At 42.1% G+C, this 26,276-nt stretch overlaps 1 protein-coding gene across 1 annotated transcript in view; it reads right to left on the bottom strand.

Annotated features, from left to right (window-relative positions):
• smtnl (smoothelin, like) overlaps positions 1–21,697 on the bottom strand; it is a 34,933-nt gene extending 13,236 nt beyond the window's left edge. The window contains exons 1-2 of the mRNA XM_069676582.1: positions 21,610–21,697; positions 20,399–21,335 (exon numbers count right to left, since the gene is read on the bottom strand). Of these exons, the coding sequence (XP_069532683.1) occupies positions 20,399–21,073 (675 nt within the window). The 5' untranslated portion in view covers positions 21,074–21,335; positions 21,610–21,697. The remainder of the gene's footprint in view (positions 1–20,398; positions 21,336–21,609) is intronic.
• Positions 21,698–26,276: the final 4,579 nt, after the last annotated feature.

Genomic DNA, 26,276 nt, shown 5'->3' with positions numbered 1-26,276 from the left:
GATTTATTATTATTATTTGAAGCCAAAATACCCCTGTGACGGGCGCTGCCATCTTGCTCTTTGTTGATACATCACAGGCAGAAAGCTTCTCTATGAGAGAGGTTAATATCGCTGCGAGCAGCTGCTACACGCAAATATTTACATTGAGTAGGAGGGTATATTTAAGTCTGCACCAGCAATAAAAAGCTGTGCAAACATACAGCTGCTCTGGGTCCATTGTAACCGATATCTGCATCGGTTGGAGAAAAGTGATGTCATGATAAAGAAAAGGTTGTGCACTCTTACACAAGTACAAAATCTAATTTATGTTGACGTTAGTGAGGTCAGACAAATGTGAGTTTCCAGATTTCCAAGCGAAACAAACCGTCTGCAGCCTCGGAGAGCATCGCCGAGATACAAACCCACCGAGAGACGATCGTATTTCACTCTAAACAGCTTTAGACCCGAGTGAACCTGAAGACACGAACGCTCATTGTTTTGTTTGACTCGAGCGTGAAGAATATTTCTCTTGCGGTGCAGTATATTCTGCATGCTAGTGTCATATCTTGACAACTTCCAGGGCATGTATGTTTCCCACAGGATAAACTGTAAGGGGAGGCTGATTGGACGGTTTAGCTTCCTCTGATTGGACGGTCAGTGTACAACGTGGAGGCGAGCTGATTGGCTAGTTAGCAGAGGCGTCAAGAAAGGGTAGAAATTTGTGCCCGTAGCGTGAAACTTCAGGTTCACACATGTGCACAGGAAATTTGTGTGTCTGTGACTCGGGCTTTGTGAAGTTGAAAATATTTTGGCACAAATTCTACAAATAGTTTCTACGGCTACAAACACTTTTTACACAAGGACAATCCTTTTTGTTACGCATTCACAAATTAATATTCTGACATTCCCATTTTGCATGTATACAAAACAGTGAAATGCAACTGCAGGCTGTGAAATTATTTTTGAACATTATTATTTGACTCAACGGAGGAGGTGGAGGCGTGTAGTCCATCTATACTGGTATTTTTGCGTATTGTGATGGATTTTCTTGGACTATTTTGACTTGCAACCAGTGGTGGCTGACCAATAGAGGGCGCCACCCTCCCTAGTGGAGAGTGTGTTTTTATTTTTATTTATTTTATTTTAAAAAACTAATATTAACAAAATTACGTATTTAAATATGTAATATATATATATATGTATATATACAAAAAAATATATACATTAATTAATGTTTATTGGAAATGTGGGAAACAAGTGTGAGGCTACTCGTCTCTGCTTTAAGGGCGCTTTTTCCAGCGCTATGAGTGATGGAAATGACAATGATGGACGTTGACACCGCAAAGAACTCTGTACGCTCGCTTCTTCAAAATCCGTTCGAGAGGAGAAGTTTAAGTGAAAAATTACGGATTAAAGAAACTGGACCGGATCAGCCAGATGTTAAAATCAACCAACAAGCGGGTGAAAAAAAGTAAAACCTACACCAGAGGATTTTCTCGCAACTGGTTCACCAGAAAGGCTTGGCTAGCTGGATGTAGCCATGTAAACGCACTATTTTGCTTCCCGTGTTTACTTTTTCAAACTGCTGGCACAGATATGGCATGGACTTGTTAAAAACTGAGTATGGCACAGCACAGCCCCACCTAGAATATTTTTCACCAGCCGCCACTGCTTGCAACATATCTCTAAATATCCCTCACTGAGCTCTCGTCTACAGACAGAATAAAGGCTATCATTGTTTGTTGGATCGGCCTCCTAAAAATGTGATAATAATATTTGTGTCCCATGACAGTCTCAAAAACATCAGCAGTGCCAAGAGTCAAACTCCGGACGCAACCAAATATCCTTGTAAATTAGGAATCAAATTTAAAGGCATGAGCTGCAGTCACAACAGAGCTACTCGTCACGTTCCTCTTTATTGGCAGACACGTGCGCACTAGTGTGTCTGATAAGCAGCTAAAAGTAGAAACCATCAAGTCAAGATGTCACTGAAATAGACCGAGCCGAGCTGTGTGGTGTAAGGAAGATTTGATTGACAGTCAGGAGTCGTGTTTACATTTCGCTTCATCCTAATTTATCCCTGAAATCAGAGTTAAAGCTAAGATGGGACCGACCAGTTGTTAAGTCTGGGCGCTGTTATTAGCAGCTGTCGCAGTCCTATTGCTCTACAGAGGTGGAAAAATCAATAAAAGTGGGTACATGCTGAATCTCTGTCGTAACAGCCTCATAAAGGAGCGACAGACGTGTAAGCAGACAAAAGCTCCCCTCTCTCTCTTCTGGGAATAACTAATCCTTTACTCCCTGAGAGTGCGTCATTACACCGTGAGAGGGAAACTATAAAATGTTTGGATGAAATAAATGAAACTGAGAAGAATGTGGAAAAGCCCTCAGTTATGAGAGCAGAGACATGATGAGGAGGGATGAGGAGACGGATTGCTCTAAATGTACCCGGCTTCTGACCGTGTTCTTCAGGTCAACATCGAATAAATGTTCTGTGCTGATAAAAGTTCTCGCAATATGTCCACAGGCAAGAAATACTGGGAACAAACAGAGAATAATGAATCAAAATGTATCATAAACAGCTGTTTGCTGCCCCAAAGCTCTCAAAGAAAATGTCTCAGGGTGACCATATTGTCAAACCCAAAGACCGAGGCTAACCCTTCAGTATTTATTTTTTACATCATAATTTCTCGGGGTTCATATTTCTTCTATGTTAGGGACAGAAAACAATAAACGTCTCTGTAAGCGCTGAAAAACTATGAAATTGTGAGTTTTTGCCTCCTTCGTTTCCAAAAAAATCCCATCCACATAAGCACGGTTATAAAAAATCCCCATCCAAACGCTGTCATGAGAATGCCACACAAGCAGGCGACGATAGAACCCGGTCATGCAAAGAAGAAGAAGAAGAATCGCGGCCAATCAAAAGTCTGAAAAGATCTATCCCAACGCCGTTGTTCCTCAATATAGTGGACGAGTAACTGTACATATATGTGTGTAAAAAGTCCAGTGAAGCATCACTGTTTTTGTCACCTCCAGAATATTTGCAGATGCCTTAATATCAGCTGTTACTGTGGGCCGAGGTGCCCTGGGAGACCTGTCTGTTCAAACAGGAGGAGGTATGAGAGAGCTGGGTGTTTGGTCAGAGGATATTGTTTAGCTGTCAGAGGCTTCTTCATCACTGACACTTTAATAAAGACTCTGTAGGGGAGAGGGGTGAGGTGAGGATGGGACGACTCGGCTGCAGGAGGGCGACTGTTGATGAGGATACACTGATGTCTGCTGGGAAATACACTCCACTCAGAGACAGTGACAGAAAGTTAGGTTAGCTCTCTATGAAACAATGACAGTGATCTTTAACGCTAACTATTAGCTTTACATAAAGGGTGTTATCATCCACATCAGATGCACAATGTAGAAAGTATATCCATTTTATATAGTCTAATTTTGCTTTGGATGTAGCTAAGCTAGCTGTGTCTCTGTTTCCAGCTAATTCACCATAATACCACAGCCGCCGTTATTTCTCCGAAGACACGCTCAGGTTGGGAAGCTCAAATGATGCTATAATGTTGTACTACTGTGTTCCTGGTCTGATGTGGTAAAAATATAAGGATCCTGACTCTTTCACGTAATCACGTAACGCTTCTCAATTAATGAGCAGGTACAGAAAATAGTTGGCCGTAAAAATTCGAAGTGATATTGAGCCATATTGTAAGGTAAAACAACTAACTTGATGACCCATTATCTGTAGAAAACAGCTAATGCTAGCATTCAACCACCTAGCTAACATTTCATTTGTTAGGAAGTATGTTAGGTAGTTAATTGTTTTTATTTCATAAGCAAGTAAGTACGTTAGCTAGTTGTTTGTTTATATTTCGTTTGCTAGGAAGTACGTTAGCTAGTTATTTATTTACATGTCGTTAGCTCGGAAGTACGTTAGCTAGTTAATTGTTTACATTTTGTTTGCTAGGAAGTACGTTAGCTAGTTATTTATCTACATTTCGCTAGCTAGGAAGTACGTTAGCTAGTTATTTGTTTACATTTCGTTAGCTAGGAAGTACGTTAGTTAATTGTTTACATTTAATTTGCTAGGAAGTATGTTAGCTCGTTATTTGTTTCTAGCTTACATTATACTAGGAATAAAGGGCTTTCTATTTTAATCCGGCAACATGCTCAAATGGTAATTCTAGCTTTTAGCCACTTCCTAGCTAACAGTAATAATATCTTGTAAGTGGCTGAATGCTAACGCTTCAGAGGTTGTCCCAAGATTATTGTTAGATTTCAAAGTGGGCTGTTAAAGTTTGGGAATGGCTGTTATAGAAGATTTTTACATTCAAGCAGATAAAAGACTCCTCAGTGAATTTCAAAGTTCCCTTTTTTTTTTTTTTGGTGCTAACACAAACTTTAAGTGCCACTAACAGGTATTTCGGAGTTAAGAAGTCCTCGTTGTTTCGTGTTTTTCTTACTTTAGACCTTACTGGAGCTTCTCTCCTTCAGTCTGGAGTTTTCTTTTTCTTAAACTTGTGTTTTTCTTTCCTCCCTCCATCTAATAAGCTGTCCTCAGTCTTTCAACCTCTGTTTACACCCCCCACTCGCATGCTCTCTGTTAGTTGACATCTGAGCCTCATGGGGCCTTTGGGTGATGGAGGAATGGAGCATTTGAACAATAGCGGCAGGCTGGCGGGAGTCCAACGGGTGCTCGTGTGTTCATCACCTGAAGATACACTCATCAATATGGATTCCTAACTTAGATACTAATTCTTTTTATGTGACAGCCAATGATTTTGTATTTTACTATAGGACCAATAAAACAGCAGTGAAGACAGCTGCAGTGTGAGAGCAAATATGGAGCAAGACGCTTGTTCTTGTGTAAACACAGCTACTGTACAGATATGAGAGTTTCCTCAGCGATCGTAGGAAGCAGTTAGTGACTCCTGCTCTGTAATTTCCTCTCAGGAGTCTCCAGAGGAATCCTCTCAGAGGAACAAAGACACAGTCGAACCACCTGTTCTTCAAATACATCCACGCAGCCTGCAATTTCTCCGCTAGAAAAATCGCAGGGGATACCACTTTGGGTTGAGAGGGGAACACATGCACTGCCTTTGAACTGAGAGGATATAAAAGCTGTAATTGCAGGTGATAGGTTCTGTTCAGTGAAATGTTTTCTTCATAAAAAAACACTAAGTGCATGTTAGAGGGCTGATGACATGATATCACATGTGCTTCTCTGCAAACTGCTTCTTCAAATAAAGAGTGTGTTCAAGCTTTCACGATGCTTTCGAGGTCTGTATTAATCTGTAGCTAAAATAAAAAAGGCTCTTCTTCTCTCACTCTGTTCATCACCAAAGACAATGGATGGTGATTAAAACTGGTCTGTCTCTGTAGATCTGAAGCACCATCAGTTACAGGACAAATTGATGCCCGCTAGAGGATGAGCACTTTCTATTTTGAACCAAACAAGTCTCCTGGCAGTTCAGGAAACAGTTACAAAATCGTACATTAACCAAAATTTCCCTTGTTTTCGTGTCTAATAACTAATATATTCTTTGAAGTAAATTTTGTGCCTGCAAAACAAAGGCCTTTTCATTTCACTTAGCATGTCCCTTGATATCACGCAGTGATGACTGCAGCTCCCTCCTGCCAGGCCTTCCTGCGTGCACATTCAAACCTCTGCAGATGATCCAGATCGCAGCAGCGTGACTGGTCTTCAATCAACCCAAAACAGCTCACGTCCCTCCACTGGCTCCCAGTTGCCGCTCGCATCAAATTCAAACCCTGTTGCTCGCTTACAAAACAGCAACAAAAACGGCTCCTGCCTACCTGAACGCCCTCATCCAGGTCTACACTCTGTCCCGCCAATGAAAGGCGCCTGGTACTCCCATCACAACAGGGCCCTAAGTCTCTAACTAGACTCGTCTCCTCAGTCGTCCCCCGGTGGTGGAACGAGCTACCAAACTCCATTCGGTCCGCAGAGTCCCTTTCACCTTTAAGAAGAAGCTAAAGACCCAGCTCTTTATGACCTCTGACCTTAATTATATTAATGGTACTGATGATGACGACATCGAGGATGTAGTTTATGCTGACTAGGATTTTCATGATGATGATGATGATGACTATACTGATGTTGCTGATGATGATTATTATTATTTTTTTTAAAAACGCCCTATACACTGCCTGTTGGCACGAGTGTCCGATCGCACTTGAAGCTGTTTGTTGCTCTCACTGACTTTGTTCCCTCCTGTCTCGATCGTTGCTTGTGTTGTATTAACTCTCAGATGTACGTCGCTTTGGACAAAAGCGAGTGCTACATGAAATTGTAATTTTCCTCATTAGTAGCGCGAATGACGTGCTCGGGGTGAATTCAGGTTTATTATGTTGGAAGTCTCTTCCTGTTTCCTGAAGGAGATCGCTGTTAATGACTGCTTGAAACTAAAATGGCCGCAGTTTGATTAGGTCCCCAAAAGTTCTTGATTTAAAACACTGAACCTTAAGGAACTTATAAAAGAAGTGTAATGAGTTGTTCTGGTTTATGTATTTTATTTGTATTTCATTGTTTAGGTCATTTCCTGTTTTACTTTGTCTCTTGTCTCTTGTGTGTTTTCCTGCTTGTTTGATTACGTGCCCTGCCCTCATTGTTTTCACCTGCTCCTTGATTGTCTCACCTGTGTCTAATTAGCGTTACCTCCAAAGTGTATTTAGTCTTTGCCTTCCCATGCCTGTGTGCCAGTTTATTGTCTTTCTCTGTGAAACCAACGTTTCTCAAGCTTTAAGTCAACCTTCTTGCTCTACCTTGGACTCCCGTGGACTTTATTTAGATACATGTCTGGACTGCATCTTGTGTTTTCTCCCGTTTGTTGGATTTGATTTGAGTCTTTTGTTGGACGATTGATTCCCTGGACTATTCTCTGTTAGTCTTTTGAGTCTGCACCTGGGTCCTCTCCCTTATTATTAAAACTCTGAAACGTGACGTGAAGGAAGTTATGTGACATAGCGAGGCAATCAAAACTTCCTTGATCAACAAAGTTTACACCCGAGCGGAAGAACTCGTTTTTTAGTTTCTGTTGTGTTTGTTTGGACAGAAATCAAAAAGCAGATCCGACAACTCATCACTGAGATCTTCATTTCAAAGCCAGCAGCCTCCAGCTGCAGTAAACATCACAATAAAACCATCTCCATCTTATTAACTGTACCCAGTCTGCACATGTCACAGTCTGCATCATGTTTACACTCGTAAAAACATGAAGGAGGAAGACGCAGCAAAACGAGAGGACGTGGCGCCGTGAGAGTTTAGATTGAAACATTTAATAAGGTCAGAAGAGAAGACGAGCTTTAGTCCGTCTCCCGACAGGATCCACAATCACCGTGTCATCGTTCAAGCCTTGTTGTGGTACACACAAGCAGCCCCTCTTCGTCTTTCTCCAGCTGTGCTCTGTTAACCATTCGCTATGTTGTATTTTTACTCGCTGCATTCTGTTACTGTAGCTGCTGCACTGCCTCCATTGCCCTGCAGGCCTCGTAGTAATGCGCAACAGGCCGTCTGTTCACCTCCAGCGCACTTTACATTTTAAATTTCATCCTCACAATGATTGACAGGCAGATAGATGAACTCTGGGTCATGAGCCTACTCCTCCTGAGCCTTTAAATGCCCAAGGTAGCTGTGATATCTGGGTCATCCTCCTGCAGTGGGAGACTTAATGTTAACCCCTTTTCTCTCACCCATGACCTCGCACGGTGTCACACAACCTCTACAAAACTACTTTCCTTTAAAGTGCCTTCTGGGCATTCCTCCAAAACACTCGATCTGAAATTAAAGTTTTCCCATGGTGCACTGAGCCGACGTAGCCTTGAAATCTACTTCTCTGAACTTCCAGTAAGGCTTACTGGTTCCTGAGGGGCAGAGGGGGCGAGCTGTCCACACCGGCCAGTCAGTTATTAACCTGTTTCCACAGAGATGATGACGGGAACACGGACTATTGTCTGGAAGTCATTAAGAGAGCCAGGGGTAGCCAGGGAGTGGCTGCATACCTCTGTTAAACCCCCAGCATGTGAACACACACACACACACACACACACTCTCTCTCTCCTTTCAGCTGTGCCCTGCTTTCAGTTATTTCCCCCCCTAAATCTGTCTAATATCGCGTCTCTATCAGAGTAAGTAGAGCCTTTATCACTAGTTTGCATCGCCAAACCACTAATGCAAACTAATAACAGAGATACACAGACTAACATCAGTGCAGAGAGAAATTTATACCTCAACTGATGATTTAAAAGCTTCTTTATATATGTAGAGTTTTAGCTACACTTGTATAAAATGGTTTGAGTGTGTGTTAATACTTGAAACTCTGTTTTCTGTTTCGGTCATGGCTGTATTAATAGCCACAAAGAGCGAGGAAAGGGGGGGGTTGGTGCCAGGAATCCAGCCTTAAAGTGCAGCCTATCTCTGAGGGGGGAGATTGGGGGAGGGGTGGAAGGGTGAGGAAGGGGCCACAGAGGCCGGGATGGATGGATGGATGGATGGACTGGTACGGGTAAAGATTAGACGTCAGAGTGTGAGAGACGGTGGGAGGTGACTCAGCCCGCATGGGGAGTCTCCACAGACGGCGTGTTACATGTCAAACCTGTTTGTCTTGGAGAAGAAGTCCCGATAATTGTGCAAAAAATACTCCAGTGAAAGAACTTTCTCAACTTCTTTAAAGTACAGGCTTTCAAATGTATTCAGAGTATAAAAGTAGAAAGTACCCCTAAAGGACGCTTTTACTGGCTGTTTCTGTGCAAAGCTACTGAACCTCACGTTTATTTATTCTACTTCAAATACGTGTGAAAACAATATTCTTTATCTGTGATGCAAAATAAACATTATCTGTACTTTCCATCAGTTGCTAAGAGACTAAGAAGTCTCTTAACTGTGATCACTGACTGGATATAAAGATTGACGACACGTCTCCATCTCCTCTCATTGTCAACAAAGTGAAGCCAAAATATCCCCGGAGCAAGTGCTGCTATCTGAGTCAGAGCAGTAGAGATCGGCTGGTGGAGCCACAGTACTGACATCCCACCCCTTCCTCTACCCGAAACACACATTTAACTTACACATAAAACAGCAAAGATCCTGCATGTCAGTGTATTTATCAGCACCTCTACTCTGCTACTCAGGGAAAGAGGAGCCCGATTTGTCAACAGAGCTGTCAGTCATGAGGCCACACCCCCTTTTTATAGCATCAAATAATTAATTAAAAGTAAACTGAACACTTGGACATAAATCAGCATGATAAGAACTAACTATAATGACAGAAACCATGTTTGAGAAAAATGTATTTGGCCTGTATTTTGATTTTATAGCTTGACTCATGTCCCATCTGTTAACATGGAGGAGGCGGGCTTTATGACCTATACTGCAGCCAGTCAACAGGGGGCGACGGAGAGGGTTTGGCTTCACTTTAAGGGAGCTGTCAGGTCGTCCATCTTAATCATCAGTCCAGATGAGTTTAAACTGTTTATTAAACTAAAAAACATCCGATTCCGATGTAATGTAAAGACCTGTGGTGATCTCATGTGACAGAAAGTATTGGAGCCCTACCCACCCTGTTTGTTTGAATACGGCCACACAACTGAACAGGTAAATAAAGGTGAAACAACACCCAGGTGCAAATTACCAGAAGTGATAGTTTAAAAGTAGTGCATTCTAAATAAATAATAACCAACATGGGGATAATGCACATTATGGCTCCTACAGAGAGTGAAAGCAGCTGTAAAAAGCACTTAATTTTGGTTTCAACTTCTTGATAACTTAATGCTGAAGATGAATCTGTGCATGTAAACGTGTGCTGCAGCAGCCAGCAATCACAGTGTAATTCAGTTTGGACCAGGATCAGAACATTTTAGAGTCTCCAACGTGCAATCTATCCATCAGTGTATTCTCAGACTGTGACTAAACTAAAACACTGCAGTGGTCTGCTGCTCAAGTGAGTGTGTGTGTGTGTGTGTGTGTGTGTGTGTGTAGATAAGAAACAGATAGCATCAAGGCTGAGTTGTGTAATGTTAGTGGGAGAGGGAGCGAATGGCTGCACAGGGAGGGAGTGCACCAACTCACTCGTAGATTAAATCAGACTAACTTTAATTTTGAAAAAAAGTGTGATAGAACTGTCATATTACTTTTCATTGTTTGCTATAATTGCTTCTAAAATGAGACAACAATGGAGACAATGGGTAGCTTCTGTCTCGTAGCAGTGGTGTTGTGAGTACAGATCAAAAATTAAAACCACATTTCCCATAAATCCTGTTTGTTCTGCAAGGATAAATTGAAAGCAGCGTTAGCCACCGCTAAACAAGACTTCTGCACAGTTTGTTCCACACTGTTTATGCTAGAAAAACCTCCAAATGTACCTGAACTGTATTAACACGGCAGCCATATTCCCCTTTTGTGACACAAGGGTCAGAAGCTTAGATGCTGTTTTAAAGTCCTACAGCAGTCTTTCAGATTGCACTTTGTATAAACCTATTAATCTGACAAATCTCTAAAGAGATAATAGATATTGAAAATCTGAAATGACATCGGACCATATTTCAAGTTAAAACAACGTGTTTGATAACCCACAAGGTACTGACAGCTTATTCACAACAGCTTATTAATAGTATTGAACCATTCCCTCGCTAACATACCATTAGCTCGCACTTATTGTATCGTGATACACTATCGAATGGTAATCTTAGTGGCTGAATGCTAACATTAACTGTTTAACTAGCTAGCAGTTCCCAAAAAACACAGGATAACTCATTATTTACCATCATCATCAACCGTTAGCATTTATCAACTTCTTGGCTAACGGTCGCTAATGAGCTCTAAAAACAACAAAGGAAAACTCATTAGGTACCGACTGTTAAGTCACAGCAGCTAATGTTAGCATTCAGCCACTTCCTAGCTTATATTGCTGTTAGCTAGCGGATATTTCTGTGAGCTACAAATTTAAGGCTTTCCCATCTAATAGTGTCACATCTGATAACTGTAATGTTAGCTAGGAAGCTTCTGATTGCTAACATTAGCTGCTGTGACTTAGCTGTCGGTACGTGATGAGTTATCCTTTGCTGTTGTGAGAGTTTCACTTGGAATATTGCCTGCTGTCCCTCAGGATATTCACGATACATTGTCTTTTCAATTGCTGATAAAATGGGAAGCAGTGAAATGATGACTACTATCAGATCCCCTTAATTTAAGCCATGTGAAATCTAAAACCGCAGTACAACGTTATAAAAGCATTTGAGCTTCCCACTCTCAACGTTACGACAGAGGAAAATGGCCGCTGTGTGACTGTAATATTTCTTCATGTTACACCTTTAAAATGATATTTATGTGACATCTTTACAGCTTGTACGAGGAACACATCCAACTGCCCCTTACTCAACTTTTAAATCTTTAAATCCCCACATATGTGATGCAACTGCTTTATTGAGCCATAAATCAAGCACACCCAGTCTCTATACGTAGAAAGCAGCAGATAACCCTCTGACCTGACTGCGCTTATCTGACACACACACACACACACACACCGGCACGCACACACGGACAAGGAGGAATGTATGTGTGTAACGCTCTGCATGAGTCGTGCAGGTGTGTTTTGGGAAGGTTGGTAGAATGGAAAATTAAAGTGTGTGTGTTTCACTGTGATAGAAAACAGATAAAGAGACAACGTAAAAGATTTGAAGAAATGTTAAAGTAATTAAAGTTCATCTGTATTTATTTACAATCACTCTTTATTGGCCGTTGTTCTACACGTGATAAGCCATCTCCATGATAACTGGGGAAAATTCTATGTGAAGACAGCCAGATGTGGTTGAAAGCTGGAAATTGGACCTTTTTGTTTCATAAATGTCAAAATGTGGCAGTGAAAAATCTGAAAGACAAGAAAAGGGTGCGAGTGAGATTGATAGAGATGAAACGAGTGAAAGAATGAGTCAGAGAGGAAGGGGTCGATTCTGTAATCCTTCCACACTCAATGTATTCCCAATGAAGCACAAGAACCCACACAATGACCCATTGAGACGGCTGCTTTGGCCCTGTAATTGGCCACAGCGGTGTTGTCTGCTTGCTGAAGTGTGTGTGTGTGTGTGCGTGTGTTTGTGTGTGTGTGTGTGTGTGTGTGTGTGTGTGATGGAAAAGCAGAGGAGGAAGAGGAGACATTGTTGAAGAGGCTTAGGTCTTTGTCCTAATCCTAATCTTAACTAATTCCAGTTCCCCTGAACCATTAGAGGATATAAAAGAGCCACACAGCTGCAAACCTCACAAACCATACAGATGGAAGCGTGCACACACACACACACACACACACACACACACACTGTTACACACACAGCTGGGTTTCTATTCAAGTATTTTTACATGAATTCCAACGTTCTGATTCAGACAAGAGCAACAGAGGCGGAAAAATTATCTCAAATGTTGATAAACATCACCTGTCATGTCGATAAGGTTTTAGACAATAAAGGTTGAGTGTTTTGATTAAACCTCTGTAACTCTGGCCGTGATTGGGGATCAATTTGTATATCGAGAGTATCTGAAATGATACATCACGAAGGGGGGATTGTCCCATAATCAAGGTATGGTGATCACAGGAATGGGCCGCAGAGACCTCGACCTTTGACCTTCAAACACCAAATTCTAATCAGTTCATCTTTCAATCAGTGGACGTTCAGACGAATAGGCAATAAAAAAGGCCAGAAAAGTGTTTTTCCAGGACATTTCGATGTCCCAGTCAAGTTGACCTTTGACCTATAAATTGCGTCATAAATAGGCTTAGTTATGGCCAAAACTTTCTTTTGTTTCTACAAGCTGAAAAGGGAACATTTCTAACTTTCATTTTTACGGCTCTGTCTCACGAACAGAGAGAAAAAAACGGGTCGATCATAAAGAAAGACAGCAAGTATTCAGAATTAATACAGATGCGTGCTGCAGGTGTGTTTTCTACATGAATGAGATCAGGCTGACGTGCTGCAGGTGTGTCTGAGTGCAGGTGTGTGTGAGCGTCTTGGCAAGTCCCAGTGAAGGTGCACAGGCTGCCTGTAGAGCAGGCTGGAAGACAGACGTGCATATACACATATCTCTGGCACAGACAGCTGGGATTAAAGCCAGTCTGTGTGTTTGTGTGTGTGTGTGTGCGTGTGTGTAGGTGTAGGTGTGTGTATCGAGTCAATCAGGCCTGTTTGAACAGCCAACTGAACTTCATGTACTGTATCTCACACATGTCTGTTTCTGACAGGCAGGTGAGGATGTGGCAGGAAGAGCGAGCTGCAGTTCTGATTCAAACAGAAGTGTGTTCTGACTGAGAAGCAGCCGACACACAGTGAGTGAGGGGGTAGCAGGGTCTTAAGCGCCCCCTAAAAAGGCTAAGCTCCCACTAAGCCCCCTTTACCCCAGTAATTTAGTGAAGAAAAGTATTTATGGATTTAAAACATGTAATATATTAAACTGACTTTTTTTATGATGAAAAACTAAACTAATCAAACATTTTATGCACAATAATGTTGCAGCGTTTGACACTTTTGGTTTGTATCATTGCAAGTCTGATTTTATGTTCGGAATTATGTTAACAAACAACATGTTGAAGGCAGTTTATGGACCGCTTTGCTTTCGTTATTCCACAAACAAGTGACATGGGTGATGTCGATAGCAACAGTTCACAGCTAATGCAACGCTATCGTGGTGAAGGATATCATGGTGCCAAACATGGAGGACGATGAATAAGAGGGCTGTCTGAGCTAGCTGCTTTATACTGTAAGTTAGCGTCATGAGCTGAAGGTAAGCTACTTCTGTCATGCGCTGTGCACCTCAGGGTAACATTAGCTTCAGCTGGCAGGTAGCTGCTTGCTAGCACAAGTTCTGTCTGTTTCCATTTACGTTAGCCGAATCTGCCATATTTAACTGTAGCTTGCAAGTCTTTTTTGCTGTATGCTAAAGTATTCTGTAAATCCACAAATGTTTTTTTCTGCTGACTATGACTCTGAATATGATTGTTTGTTGTTGTTGTTTAGTTAGTTTTTGTGGGCATTAAATTGTTTGTTTTTTTACTAAGGCTAACACTAGCTACAGCTGGCAGAAAACTGCACGCTAGCTGGAGTTCTGTTTTGCTGTTTCCATACCTTTCCATTATGTTAGCAGAATCTGCCTTACCATATTAAACTGTAGCCAGCGCTGGTCGTTTTCGCTTTAAGCTAATGTAATATGTAAATCCTCAGATGCTTTTTCTGGTGACTCTGATTCTGAATGTTATTATTCACGGATGTTGTTGTTGTTGTTTAAAGGCAGTTATTTAGAAAAAATCGTATCTATTTACTAGATAAATTGTGTTTGTATATTCCAGGGGTGGGCAACCCTGCTCCTGGAGAGCTACCTTCCTGCATGTTTTAGGTTTCTCCGCACTCTAACACATCTGATTCTAATGTTTTGCTCGTTACCAATCCCCTGAGACGCTTCAGTTGGTTGATAACGAGCAGATCATTAAAATCAGGTGTGTTAGAGTGAGGAGAAACCTAAAACATGCAGGAAGGCGGCCCTCCAGGAGCAGGGTTGCCCACCCCTGGTATATTCAATCATATAACTTAAATGTTGTTTTAGCTGTGTACCTGGGGCTAACATTACCAACAACTGGAAGGTAGCTGCTTGCTAGCAGGAGTTCTGTTTTGCTGTTTCCATGTTTACGTTAGCAGAATCTGCCTTACCATGTTAAACTATGTTTTATCTTTATTTACAGGAACAATTGTGTATACATATCTTATTCAATTATAGCCTACACCGTTTTTACTCAGGCTAACATTAGCTACAGCTGGCAGGTAGCTGCTAGCTAGCTAAAGTTCTGTTTTGCTTCTGTTCGGTTTCCATTAGTATAATCTGCCGTATTAACCTGTAGCAATACAACTCTTTTGTGCTCTAAGATAAATGACTTTGTAAATCCACATTGTGATTGTTCATGGTTGTTATTTTTGTTGTTCCAAAAATCTATACACGGTCCAGCCCCCTTTTAGCTCCTCCCATCACACTTCCCTGGCGCCGCTGCTGAATTTCTGAGTTTTTTCTTCATCTCGTGATTTAATCTGACGTGTGTTTTCTGCAGCGGTGTGTTTGGCTGACAGCGGGGAATCTCCCACAGCACAGACACACAGAAACAAAGGTGCCCTTGTGTTGTTTAGCTCTGACCGCATGATTTCACAGAAGATAACATTCCTCTGATGTATCCACCACATAGTTTGGTAATTACAGATACAGGAGGAGTAATTTGCATAAAGTGTGCATGTCCGTGCATGTGTTTTTAACATCTTATCTGTATAACTAAGTGTGTATACTGTACCTTGCATGAATTTTGATGTTGAATAGGAGCTGACACGTAACAAAAGACTTAAAGATGGTGTGCGCTGGTATGTAATGTGTCCCAGCTTTGTGTCAGAGCTTCAACCAGGAACAAACAAATAAAAATTAAATCCTCTTCGGACTTCCTCCTGCCATCCGTGTTACCAACTGTGGCTTTGAAGTGCTTGTAAAGTACAACAGTTTGACATGGGATTAAAAGTCTTTGGTTTCACTGTTTACCCTTAGTCATAAATGTAACACTTCATAAAGGTCGTTATCTACTGCTTGACTGACAGACAGTTATATTCGGTGCATGAAAGTCCGGTAGAAGATTAGATAGATGTATCGGTCAGTTTCAGCTCATTGCAGATATATCAGTAAATTGGTGCTGAAATGGCAAATGGTTTGAGGTGCCGCCATTACATACATACATTGTTTTTAAAGTCTAAGATTTGGACTCTTTCTTCCCTCACACCTCTCTAAAGTCCACAATTTCTGCAACTTTCCAAAACTGACATTCACACCTCCGTCATGCAGAGATTTGCCAGCTGTGCAGAGGTGAGGAAGGAGACTGCGTGTGAACTTATCTCTAGCAACTCCCCCCTTTTTTTTTTTCAAGCATTACACAACTTTTTCTGGCTCTTTTTGTGTTAAGAACCAAGCTATAAACCTCGGGCCCTGGTCAAATCATGGGCTTAACTGCATAGTTCAAGTGCATTTGGGTTGCATCCAACCCCCCTTTTTCTAGTTAAACGAGGCATAGTCTTGGAGCAAAGTAAGTGTAAAGTACAAAGGGGGTGTATTGAGTCTCTTTTGTGTTTTTGTAACATGAATCAAACTGATTGGTGAGCTTGTCTTAATCTTCCAGCGCAACCAGAACAAAGACATGATGGGAAAAATCAGGAGACGGGGGAAACAAAACTGTGGCATCTCCCAGTCCTTGATCCCATCACAGACTGTATAAAAAGATGGACGACATGACAGCTCACTAAAAGTGCCACCAAACCCTCTCTATCGCCCCCTGCTGACTGGCTGCAGTATAGGTCATAAAGCCCGCCTCCTCCATGTTAACAGATGGGACATGAGTCAAATTATAAAATCAAAATACACGTCAAATACATTTTTCTCAAACATGTTTCTGTCATTATAGTTAGTTCTTATCATGCTGATTTATGTCCAAGTGTTCATTTTTCTGACAAGTTTATTTTTAATTAGTTATTTGATGCTATAAAAATGATGATTGACAGCTCTGTTGACAAATGGGGCTCCTGCAGCCGATCAGTTCCGGATTAGCAGAGTTGAGGACGAACAGCGAGAGGAAACGTAACAAAAACAATCACTACAGTCATTGAAGTTTCCATACCTGTGAACGTTAACCTCAGACCAACAATAGTTGTTCTGCTGTTAAACACACTGGCGTGCAGTATCCTTGCTGTTTTTCGGTAAGTGTGTGTTTTGGTTAGCGGAAGTGCCTACGGCCGCTTCACCTGCCGATCTCTACTGCGCAGTCTCTGGCTCCAAATGACGTCACCATCGCAAGATGGCAGCGCCTAACGCGGGGGCTATTTTGGCATCACTTTCGTACAATGAGAGCAGATGGAGACGCGTCGTCCATCTATATATACAGTCATTGGATCCCATCAGCAACTCCATTTGGTGTAAGTGCGTCTTTTTTCTTTAGGTAAGAGAGCTGGATCTTGGGTGGAAAAAATGTGAATTGACTCGGGGCTTGACTTGCCTTAACCAAGGACTCGACTTGACTTGACTCGCCCAAGAAAAAAATGACTCGAGACTTGCTTGAGACTTGGACCAAATGACTTGCGACTTAATCGCAACTTGAGCAAAGATGACTTGGTCAGAAGACTGGTTGTTATACCCCAATCCATGGTATGTAGTCTAAAAGAAAAAGGTACAGTGCCTACAAATGACACATACATGTTTGTGTTTGCCTTGTTTGGCTCCTGTTTAAGCATACTTAGCAGTGGGTAGACGCAGAGTGGAAACTGGATGGTGTTGCAAGAGTGTTTTGAAAAAACATTCTGGAAAACAAGCAGCAAGCGAGCGTAGCTCCAGGAATTAATGGAGAGCTTGGTTAATGTTTGCTCCACAAAATTCCTGAAGAGTTACAACACAGAAACACACTCGAAGCCTTCAAGGCAACAAGATCTTGGTCAAAGTGAGTTCATGTAGTCTCTAATTCTATTAATTATATTTAGAACGATAGGAAAGATTTTTCCCGTGTCTGAAAGCCAATACATCAGGAGCGGTCCGGGGACAGCACACTCATTATCAGCTTGCTGAGTGACACAGTGAACCACAGGATGGATAGCAGCCACGAGATTCTGTTTTTGGTTTCATCAGACCCAAGACAAGCCGAGGGGGGGGGACACTCTTTCATTTATGCAACAGTGATGTGATATGGGCTAATCACAGTGAGATTCTCCAAGACAAGTTACAAATTGAACCCCAGAGGACAGACTTTTAGGAGCAGCATCTCAAGATGACGGTAAAAAATTATTCCTGATAATAACTCAGAAACCACGGAGCACTAAAAGTGATTAACCATGATGTAAGCCAGACACAGACACAACATAAACCCAGCTTTGATACAACCTTAGTATCAAGAAAAAGTCAGCTTTCCAGGAACTTATAAAACAGTCCTGTTTCAAGCTTGAAACACTAATTGTTACATAAAGGGAGTTTTACAAGTTGAAGGAACTTTTTTCAAAGCAATTGTTCAGGTGAAGGTAAAACAGAAAATTCTTGACCTATAAAATTTGCAGCAGACGACAGTGATAATGACTAACCAGATCCTCCATTTCACAATGCTTATTGCGCACATTTGAGTCAGGTCTGAAAACCACACGGCCACAATAACCTCACCTCCCAGGAGCCCGCTCGACTCATGTTACTGTACTTCATAAATCCTTAAGCATCCCGGTGGAGCACTATTGTGAAACCGCAGGGACACAGCCAGTGCCTCGTATGACACATCCACACAGCCACAACGCAATATGGCTTCAGTCAAACTCACAGACTGCCTCTTTACCGCAGCGGCCCCTTTCCCAAACTAGAAATTTCAACGCAATTACTGGATTACCTCTTCTGCTTTTGTTTATTAAATTTCCATCCATGTTGAAAAGTTTCTGGCGCTGCAGCTTGAAGCTGTGGGTCAGAACAAATATGTCAAGAGGTTCTGTGAGCAACAGCCCAGAGGGGCATCAACTGCAAATTGATTTGGATGAGCTTCTGTGAGATTTAGAAAGTTCTGGAAATTTTTAAACTTTTGCCCCACAGGGGGTAGTTCTACAGTTGCCAGGGGATGCATGAAAGACTGTAGCTTAACTCATTTGAATAATAGACTGAAGGAAAACTAGTAAGCAGGCAGCAAGCCTTAACAGTTAGCTAGGACTATGGGGAATTGGTTGAAACTGATGGAAAAATAGTTCAGTTAGCTAAATATAATGATTATGGTTTAAATTGGGGACTCCCTAAAAACACAGTATTTCACCCGTGTGTTGAGTGCCTGATGCTCGTTCTTGCCAGTTCGCATTCGGCACCTACAGGAGACGTCTCGCCTAACTGTAACTTCAAACAGAGATGATCTTTATTTATTTTTTATCATTGGTTTACAAAGATAAACTTAGATTCTTGTCATTGTGCTGCTGGCACGGCTACAACCGTGACTAGACTTCACTGCTGATTGTCAAATGACTTCTACCTGACTGTTGACTAATTCTCAAACTGACCATAATAACGTTATACTGGAATATATGAACAACTAAATGGTGCTACAATATAATGACATTTAGAAATTATGTCCAACAACAAAATGTACTCTGATATCAATGTACTATCTACCCCAAATGAGCTTACAAGGCAGTTAGCTTCCATGTACATACATAAGGTGTGATTTTTTAAATGTATATATGTATATAACTTTTGCATTTATCTCTTATTTTATCGTATATATAATGCACATATTTAAAAATTTTCTTACTTCTATTATGCCATATATTTCTCTATGCTTCTCTGTGTCAGAGCAACTGTAACGCCCAAATTTCCCCGCAGGGATTAATAAAGTATTTCTGATTCTGATTCTGAAATCCGTCGACAAACTGCGTTGGGGTTATAGCATTTAACCCACGTTAACTCGGGTAACTTCATTCTTTATGGCCCCGTGGGGCAAACGTTTACAAGGGCTCCATACATAACGCTTGTTTCAAAGGAAACCTGTTCACGTAAAGTTAGCTTGCTAACAGTTAGCACTGAGACGGCTGAAGCGTGCACTGTTACGTCCTGCAAAGCCACGCCCATCTGGGTGAAATACCGTGTTTTTAGGGAGTCCCGCTTAAATTGTTAGCTTAAAAAAAACGACGACTGAAATTGTTAGCTAAAAGTATGTGTTTGAAAGAGTTAGCTAACTGGATTCGTTAGGTTATAGACTTAACTAGGTTAAAGTAATGGATGAATTGTTCGGGTAGCTAAAGGTAATGGAAAATGCTGGGAATTGTTTGCTAAAAGAAACAGGCTAAAACAGTTAACCTAGCTGACAAATAGTTGATATCTATAGCTGAAAGTAATTGATTAAGAGTTCTATTAGCTGAAAATAATTGATAACGGGCTATGTTATTAGCTCAAGATAATAAATCAACAGTTCATGAAGCTAAGAAAGTATTTTGCTAATTGGTTGAAATAGCTCAAACAAACAAAAAGCTGCAAGCAATGGACACATGGTTAAAGTAGACAGGTAATGAATGGCTAATGGACAAAATCGTAACCTATAAGTCATTGATAAATATCTAATCAGCTAATGTAGAAACCGTTTTAATAGTGGATGAATTTTTGAAACATCCAGCTCTGTGACTGAAAGTCGCAGTAGTGCTACTGCAAAACTGAAGGTTGGCATGAAACCAAACCAAAACATGGACATGTAATTGAATTAAAAACATTGTTATAATATCCCCTTTAATACTACCAAATTTAACACCAATGCAAAATGGTTTATTTTAACTGTGGGTGTCGTGAGTGAAGGACCCTTGAGTTCATTCTACAGGATTTCGCTTGGTTTAAACACTCAGTACTCACGTTTGTCTTGCTTGACACAGCGAATGTGGCTCGGCTGGAGAAGCGGGTGGTGGAGGGGCTGCTGCCCGACACTGGACCTGTCACCATGGAGGAAACTCTGGAGCCGACAGGAGGACTGCTGGAGTTGGGGGAGGACGAGAAGGTGGCAGGTGGTGATGCAGGACTGGACTGGCTGCTGAGGCCGCTGTAGCTTTGGGCAGGGCTCCCCAGGCTGCAGGACTGGACGTGGAGGTGACCCTGACTCTGAGTGTGCGCCTCTCCCTTCCCGTAGATCACCTCTTTTATCTCCTGATGGTTCTCCTGAATGTCACTCAGGTGATTCTTGTGATTCTGACTGTGATTGTAGCTGTTGTTAAGCAAGGTGCTCCTGTCACATGTCATCCCACTCAGGAGCTCCACCTGTCGGGTAAGAGCCTCCAGCTGGCTCCTGAGCTGCCGGTTCTCCTGCTGGAGCTGAGCCACGGCTCTTCCGAGAGGCCCGCTCAGGTTGGCTGTCTCCTCCATACGACGCTCCATGCCCAGTTTAAAAGCGCTGACATCCACGTGGATCTCCCTGATAGCATCCCGGAGAGTATTCTCAAAACGTGCAAGAGCTTCACACACTGTCTCCCCCTCTGGAGAGGAAGAGCAGGGGTGACACAAGTCTCCCATCTCAGCCAGGGTTGGAGCTTCCATTGGTGCAGCCTTAGCCTCTGGTAAACAGGCCAGATAGCCTCTCAGTCCAAAGTGAGATCCTCTGGTCACTGGAGAATGTGTATTTTCAGTCAGTGTGCTAAGGGTTTGGCTTGAGGGGAAGGGGGGGTTGATGGACAAGGGGTTGGGAGGTGAAAGTTTGCAGGGGGGAGCGAATGTCTGGTGTGTTTTATCCTCACTCCTTTAGCTTCTTCCTTGGTCCCTGGCTGCTTTTCAGGTACGGATGTCTCACTCTGTCGTCCGTCTGAGAGGACAAAAGGGACAAGACTTGACCTTGTGAACAGCTGTGAAACTCTTAAAACTGCCAACCAGAGAAGGCAAACAATGACAGGGCAGCTACATTAGAAATACACCAAGCTTTACTAAATTACTTCATTCAGAATCTACAACTTTGACTATATTATATTGCATTAAATTAACCCAGAGAGTCTGTCTTTAAAGAAGAAAGCACACATCACTTTGAGCCAGTGTGTTTCCCAACAGTCATAAAACACAGCAGTGAGATAATCTTTACTTACCTTCGTTTTCCGATACAGCTCACGAAAGTTTCCTCAGCGCTGAACAGCTGTAAGAGAGTGTGTGTGAGAGTGTGCGTGTGTGTGCTCTGCCGGCTCTCTGGTTTGTTTAAACTCTCAGGTTGATCACTCCTCCGTGCCTGACTGGAGGAGGGAGGAGAAAGGGAGGGATAAAGGGGGAGGGTGGTGGTGGTGGTGGAGTGAAGAAACAACATGGAAAGAGTAGTAAATGTGAGGGGAGGGGAGGGAGGGAGGCGGGCCAGGTTGCTTTTATATCCCTGCACTGTGTAAACTATTGGAAAGGGGACTCCTCCTCCTCCTCCTCCCTACTTTGTTGCTGCACCTCCTCCTCCTTCTCTCCTTTCTATCTTAGGTATGTCTTCTCCGGCTCTGTGCCATATTTTTCTCTCTCTTTTCTTTGACACAAGGTATGTATGTAAAGAAATACTGCAGAGTCTCTGTTAGGTGTGTTACTGCAGTTAATTACACAGCTGTGTTAAATACTCGATTCTGATTGGTCAGAAAGTGCCTTCTATGGTCTGCTATTTCTGTATAACGGACTGGCCTTTGCTCCGGACGCAGTTATGATCACAGACTCTAGAGGACCACATTAAGTCAAATCAATCAGCAGAAAAAAAGTTTGGGAAACTTTTAGTTTGGTAGTTTTAACATCAGCCTGTCCATAGAAATATGTCAAAGAGTTTGTTGAAAGAAAACTGAAGAAAAGCAAAATGAGCTGCACAATTGAGTAACTGCATATACGTTCCTGTTTATGTTGCTGTTTTGTTGTTTGACCACAGCTTAAAATGCCTGATCAGCCCTTAGTTGTATAGCACGAACGCAGGTATTCGAAAAGTAACAATATTTCTTTAATCCTAGAAGCACAAGACATATACTTTTAAGACCCAGGTACCCATGTCAGAGCACACGATAAAAAAGTGAGTGGAGGATACATTTCAGTTTCACTGTCTTTTCAGGGCTTTCAGTGTTGTGACCAAGTCATCTTTCCTCAAGTCCCAGTAAAGTCTCAAGTAATTTGGTCCAAGTCTCAAGCAAGTCTCGAGTCATTTTTTCTTGGGCAAGTCAAGTGAAGTCAAGTCACAGGTTATGTCAAGTCAAGTCGAGTCGAGTCCTTAGTTAAGGCAAGTCAAGTCCAGAGTCAAGTCACTTTTATTCCACCCAAGATCCAGAACTCTTACCTGTAGTATCCGGTCTTTATAAAGACAAAACACAAGGTGTTACTAGTATAATAGTATAGTAGTATATAATAATGATATTATTGGCCAGTTTATATAACCTGTTCAAAAAGTATGACAATGAATTGTATCTGTGTTATCTTGGCACAGACGCAGCCATGATGATGGTCTGCTCTGAGACGGTATTGAGTAGTAACGAGTACGACTGATGAGGCTTCTCCTTTTGTTGCAGGTTGCCATAGCGAGGAGTTTGCCAGTCATCCAATCATGACTATCACATACCGGGAGCTTTTTGTGTCGTCCAATCATGACTCACAGTTTGCACTGCGTACATACTTGATAGTTGGACAGAAACTTGACAACATTGAATTTTATCATTTTAAATTTAAGAGCTAACATTCAAACTTATGAACACACCCACAAGGCATCCGAGTCATCATGCCTCAATTCCAAGTCGAGTCTCAAGTCATTTATTTTTTGTCAAGTCACAAGTCATCAAAACAATGACTCGAGTCAACTCAAGTCCAAATCACCAAGTCTCAAGTCCACATCTCTGTTAACCAAAACAGGTCACACAACAATTTTATGGAAGTGGATTTGTTATCCCAAAAGTCACTGAGCCTAGTTTCAGATGGTCTGTTAAATATGCTTTTTGTTGGTACCAACCAAGATGGGTAAGAGTTAAACAAAACTAAATCTGAAAAGATGCCATCTCTGCAATTCAACATATCCTTTCAGAGTTTCTTTCTTTCTGTTAACTGAAGCTCGGCTCGCAGCCCACAGAGCCCAGCTGAACAGTGAATTATACTGTGAGCTGCTTTATTATACATCAATCTGACCACCTGCCTTATATTGTGTAGATCCCCTCCACCAAAACTGCCCTGACCCGTCGAGGCATGGGCTCCACTAGACCTCTGAAGGTGTGTTGAGGTATTCCTGAAGTCCTGTAAGTTGCGAGGTGGGGCCTCCATGGATCGGACTTGTTTGTCCAGCACATCCCACAGATGCTCGATTGGATTGAGATCTGGAGAATTTGGAGGCCAAGTCAACACCTTGAACTCATTGTTCCTTAAACCATTCCTGAACCATGTTTGCAGTGTGGCAGGGCGCATTATCCTGCTGAAAGAGGCCACTGCTGTTTGGGAATACTGTTTCCATGAAGGGGTGTACTTGGTCAGCAGCAATGTTTAGGTAGATGGACCACACGCCAGCCTCTCAGGGGTTTTCCTTCCTTGGACCTCTTTTGGTAGGTACTGATCTCTGCAGACGGAGAACACCTCACAAGAGCTGCAGTTTTGGAGATGCTCTGACCCACTTGTCGACCCAATCGACAGTCACATTTCAATCAGTCGCATTTTTCCTGCTTCCAACACATCAACTTCGAGGACAAAATCTTCACTTGCTGCCTAACATTTCCCTCCCACTGACAGGTGCCATTGTAACGAGATAATCAATGTTATTCACTTCACCTGGTGGTCATAATGTTATGGCTGATCAGTGTATTTCTTTACTGGTTTTAATCACCATGTCGGTTTTATTTCGGGGAGCGTGGACTCCTCTGCTGATACGTATTTTTTAGAACCTTGTGCCCTGAAGGAATCTTGTGCTAAACTCAAGCTAAGCTAAGTTAGCGACCGCGCTGCAGCACAGATGTTTAACGTTAAAGTCAGTGTTTATTTACAGCTTTTAATTATCTTTACTTTCAAATTAAGAGCCTTAAAATGCAGTATAGACAACTTAAACTTATCTTTATAATCTGTACTTATAAGTTTAACCAATGAAAGGGGTTGGGTCCATTCTAGTGCCTGTGTTTGTGTGTGTCAGCGTGTGTGTGCTTAGACTCACACAAATATTCTGACATTCCACCCTCCTGCTTACTGTCAACAGTGTGTGTGTGTGTGTGTGTGTGTGTGTGTGTGTGTGTGTGTGTGTGTGTGTGTGTGTGTGGTGTGTGTGTGTGTGTGTGTGTGTGTGTGTGTGTGTGTGTGGTGCAGCAGGGAGTGTTGGGAGTTGAGGAGGGGGTCTGGTGAGCTGATTTACTGGAACACTGTCCCCCCACCTTCCATCTCTCTCACTTACTCAACAGCCCCTCAGGGTTTAACGCGAGTCTGCTGGGGGCACTACAAGACCCAGACGGCAACAAACCACTGTAGAGGTCAGAGGTCACCAGTATCAGCTCATCAGTCATTTGAGCTTTTTTAGACTGTAGATTGCTGTTGTATCTTAGATCATGTCCTCCTGAATGCTCATTTATATATAGTTCTCCATATTTAAAGTTGATCTTAAAATCTGATGTGTAGTTATCAACCTTTCACCAGCCTGTTTCTGTGCAGCAGCAACATTAGGAAGCTAACAGTAAAAGTATTAAATATATAATAAAAATGTAGAAAAATTACTATAAACTTAAGATAGGCTCATTAATAGCATCCCATGGTTCACCAAGCAATTCTTTATCTCCTCATGCACAAGAAATTACCTTTAATACTAGCCTAGTCATTTATTTATCTTATCTATCTGGAGCCGAGACAGCAAACACAAGCTATGTTCTGCTGCAATAAACATTTCAAACTCTTCCTCTTTACAAGACGAGGTCAAAACCTAATATGTGGCTGACCGCATCAGGTCAACGTGTGCTTTTGTGGGCAATGTGTTCCAAGGACTGTCCTTATCAGGCCGATGACAACGTGTTTGAAAGCAGGTGCACACTGTGGACGTAGGTGAGGACAGCGGACGAGCAGTGGAGGAGCACCCCCGCCCTCTCCCCGAACAAAGTATCCAGAGCCGCATAGAGAGAGAGTCGCGTCAGTGGAGGTCCAATATGCTCCGTGATCCGCCATCGTGATGTCGCAACTCTCTCTCTCTACGGCTGTGAAAGTACCGTCACTCACTCTCTCACTCAGTCAATCACATACAGACCCCTAAGTAGGGCCTTTTTTTGTTGTTAAGGCAACCATCGAATCATTAGCTGTCATTGACCTAACCGTTATATTGTAAACTGACAGAAGGCCCGCCTCTACATTCATCCGATTGGACAATGAGATAAAACGTTGATTACGTCAGGCGTTTTTCTGCTTAGATTTGAAGTTTTTTCAACTGGAGGCGCTCAGAACGTTTCCCCAAAGAAGACCGTCAAAATTCTGGACAGGAAACCTTTTCATTTCCATTATTGCAATATCATAAGAAAGTATAATATTTCAGACTTTGACAGTCTCCAAACTTTCATGGATGTTTGTCTTGTTTTTAAAGTCTTAAATGGGCTTGCCCCCAAACCATTAAATGATTTTAAACAGAAAAAACAAAACAATACTATAAATACCAGACAACAAAGAGGAGGCTGTAATGTACGGAGGCATAGAACAAAATTTAGCCAAATGCTATCTGTTCGAGGCACACGCTCCTGGAACAAATTAACAGCACGTATCAGAGACTGCGACGACTTTACCTTTAAAAAAACACAACCAGTTGTCAATTCAT

The sequence above is a fragment of the Semicossyphus pulcher genome, unplaced genomic scaffold (genome assembly GCF_022749685.1).
Source record: "Semicossyphus pulcher isolate SPU_LCO1_2020_fin unplaced genomic scaffold, fSemPul1.0.p SCAF_26, whole genome shotgun sequence".
In the NCBI taxonomy this organism is placed as follows: domain Eukaryota; kingdom Metazoa; phylum Chordata; class Actinopteri; order Labriformes; family Labridae; genus Semicossyphus; species Semicossyphus pulcher.
Note: the sequence above shows the minus strand (reverse complement) of the source record. Positions and strands in the feature narration are given on the sequence as shown.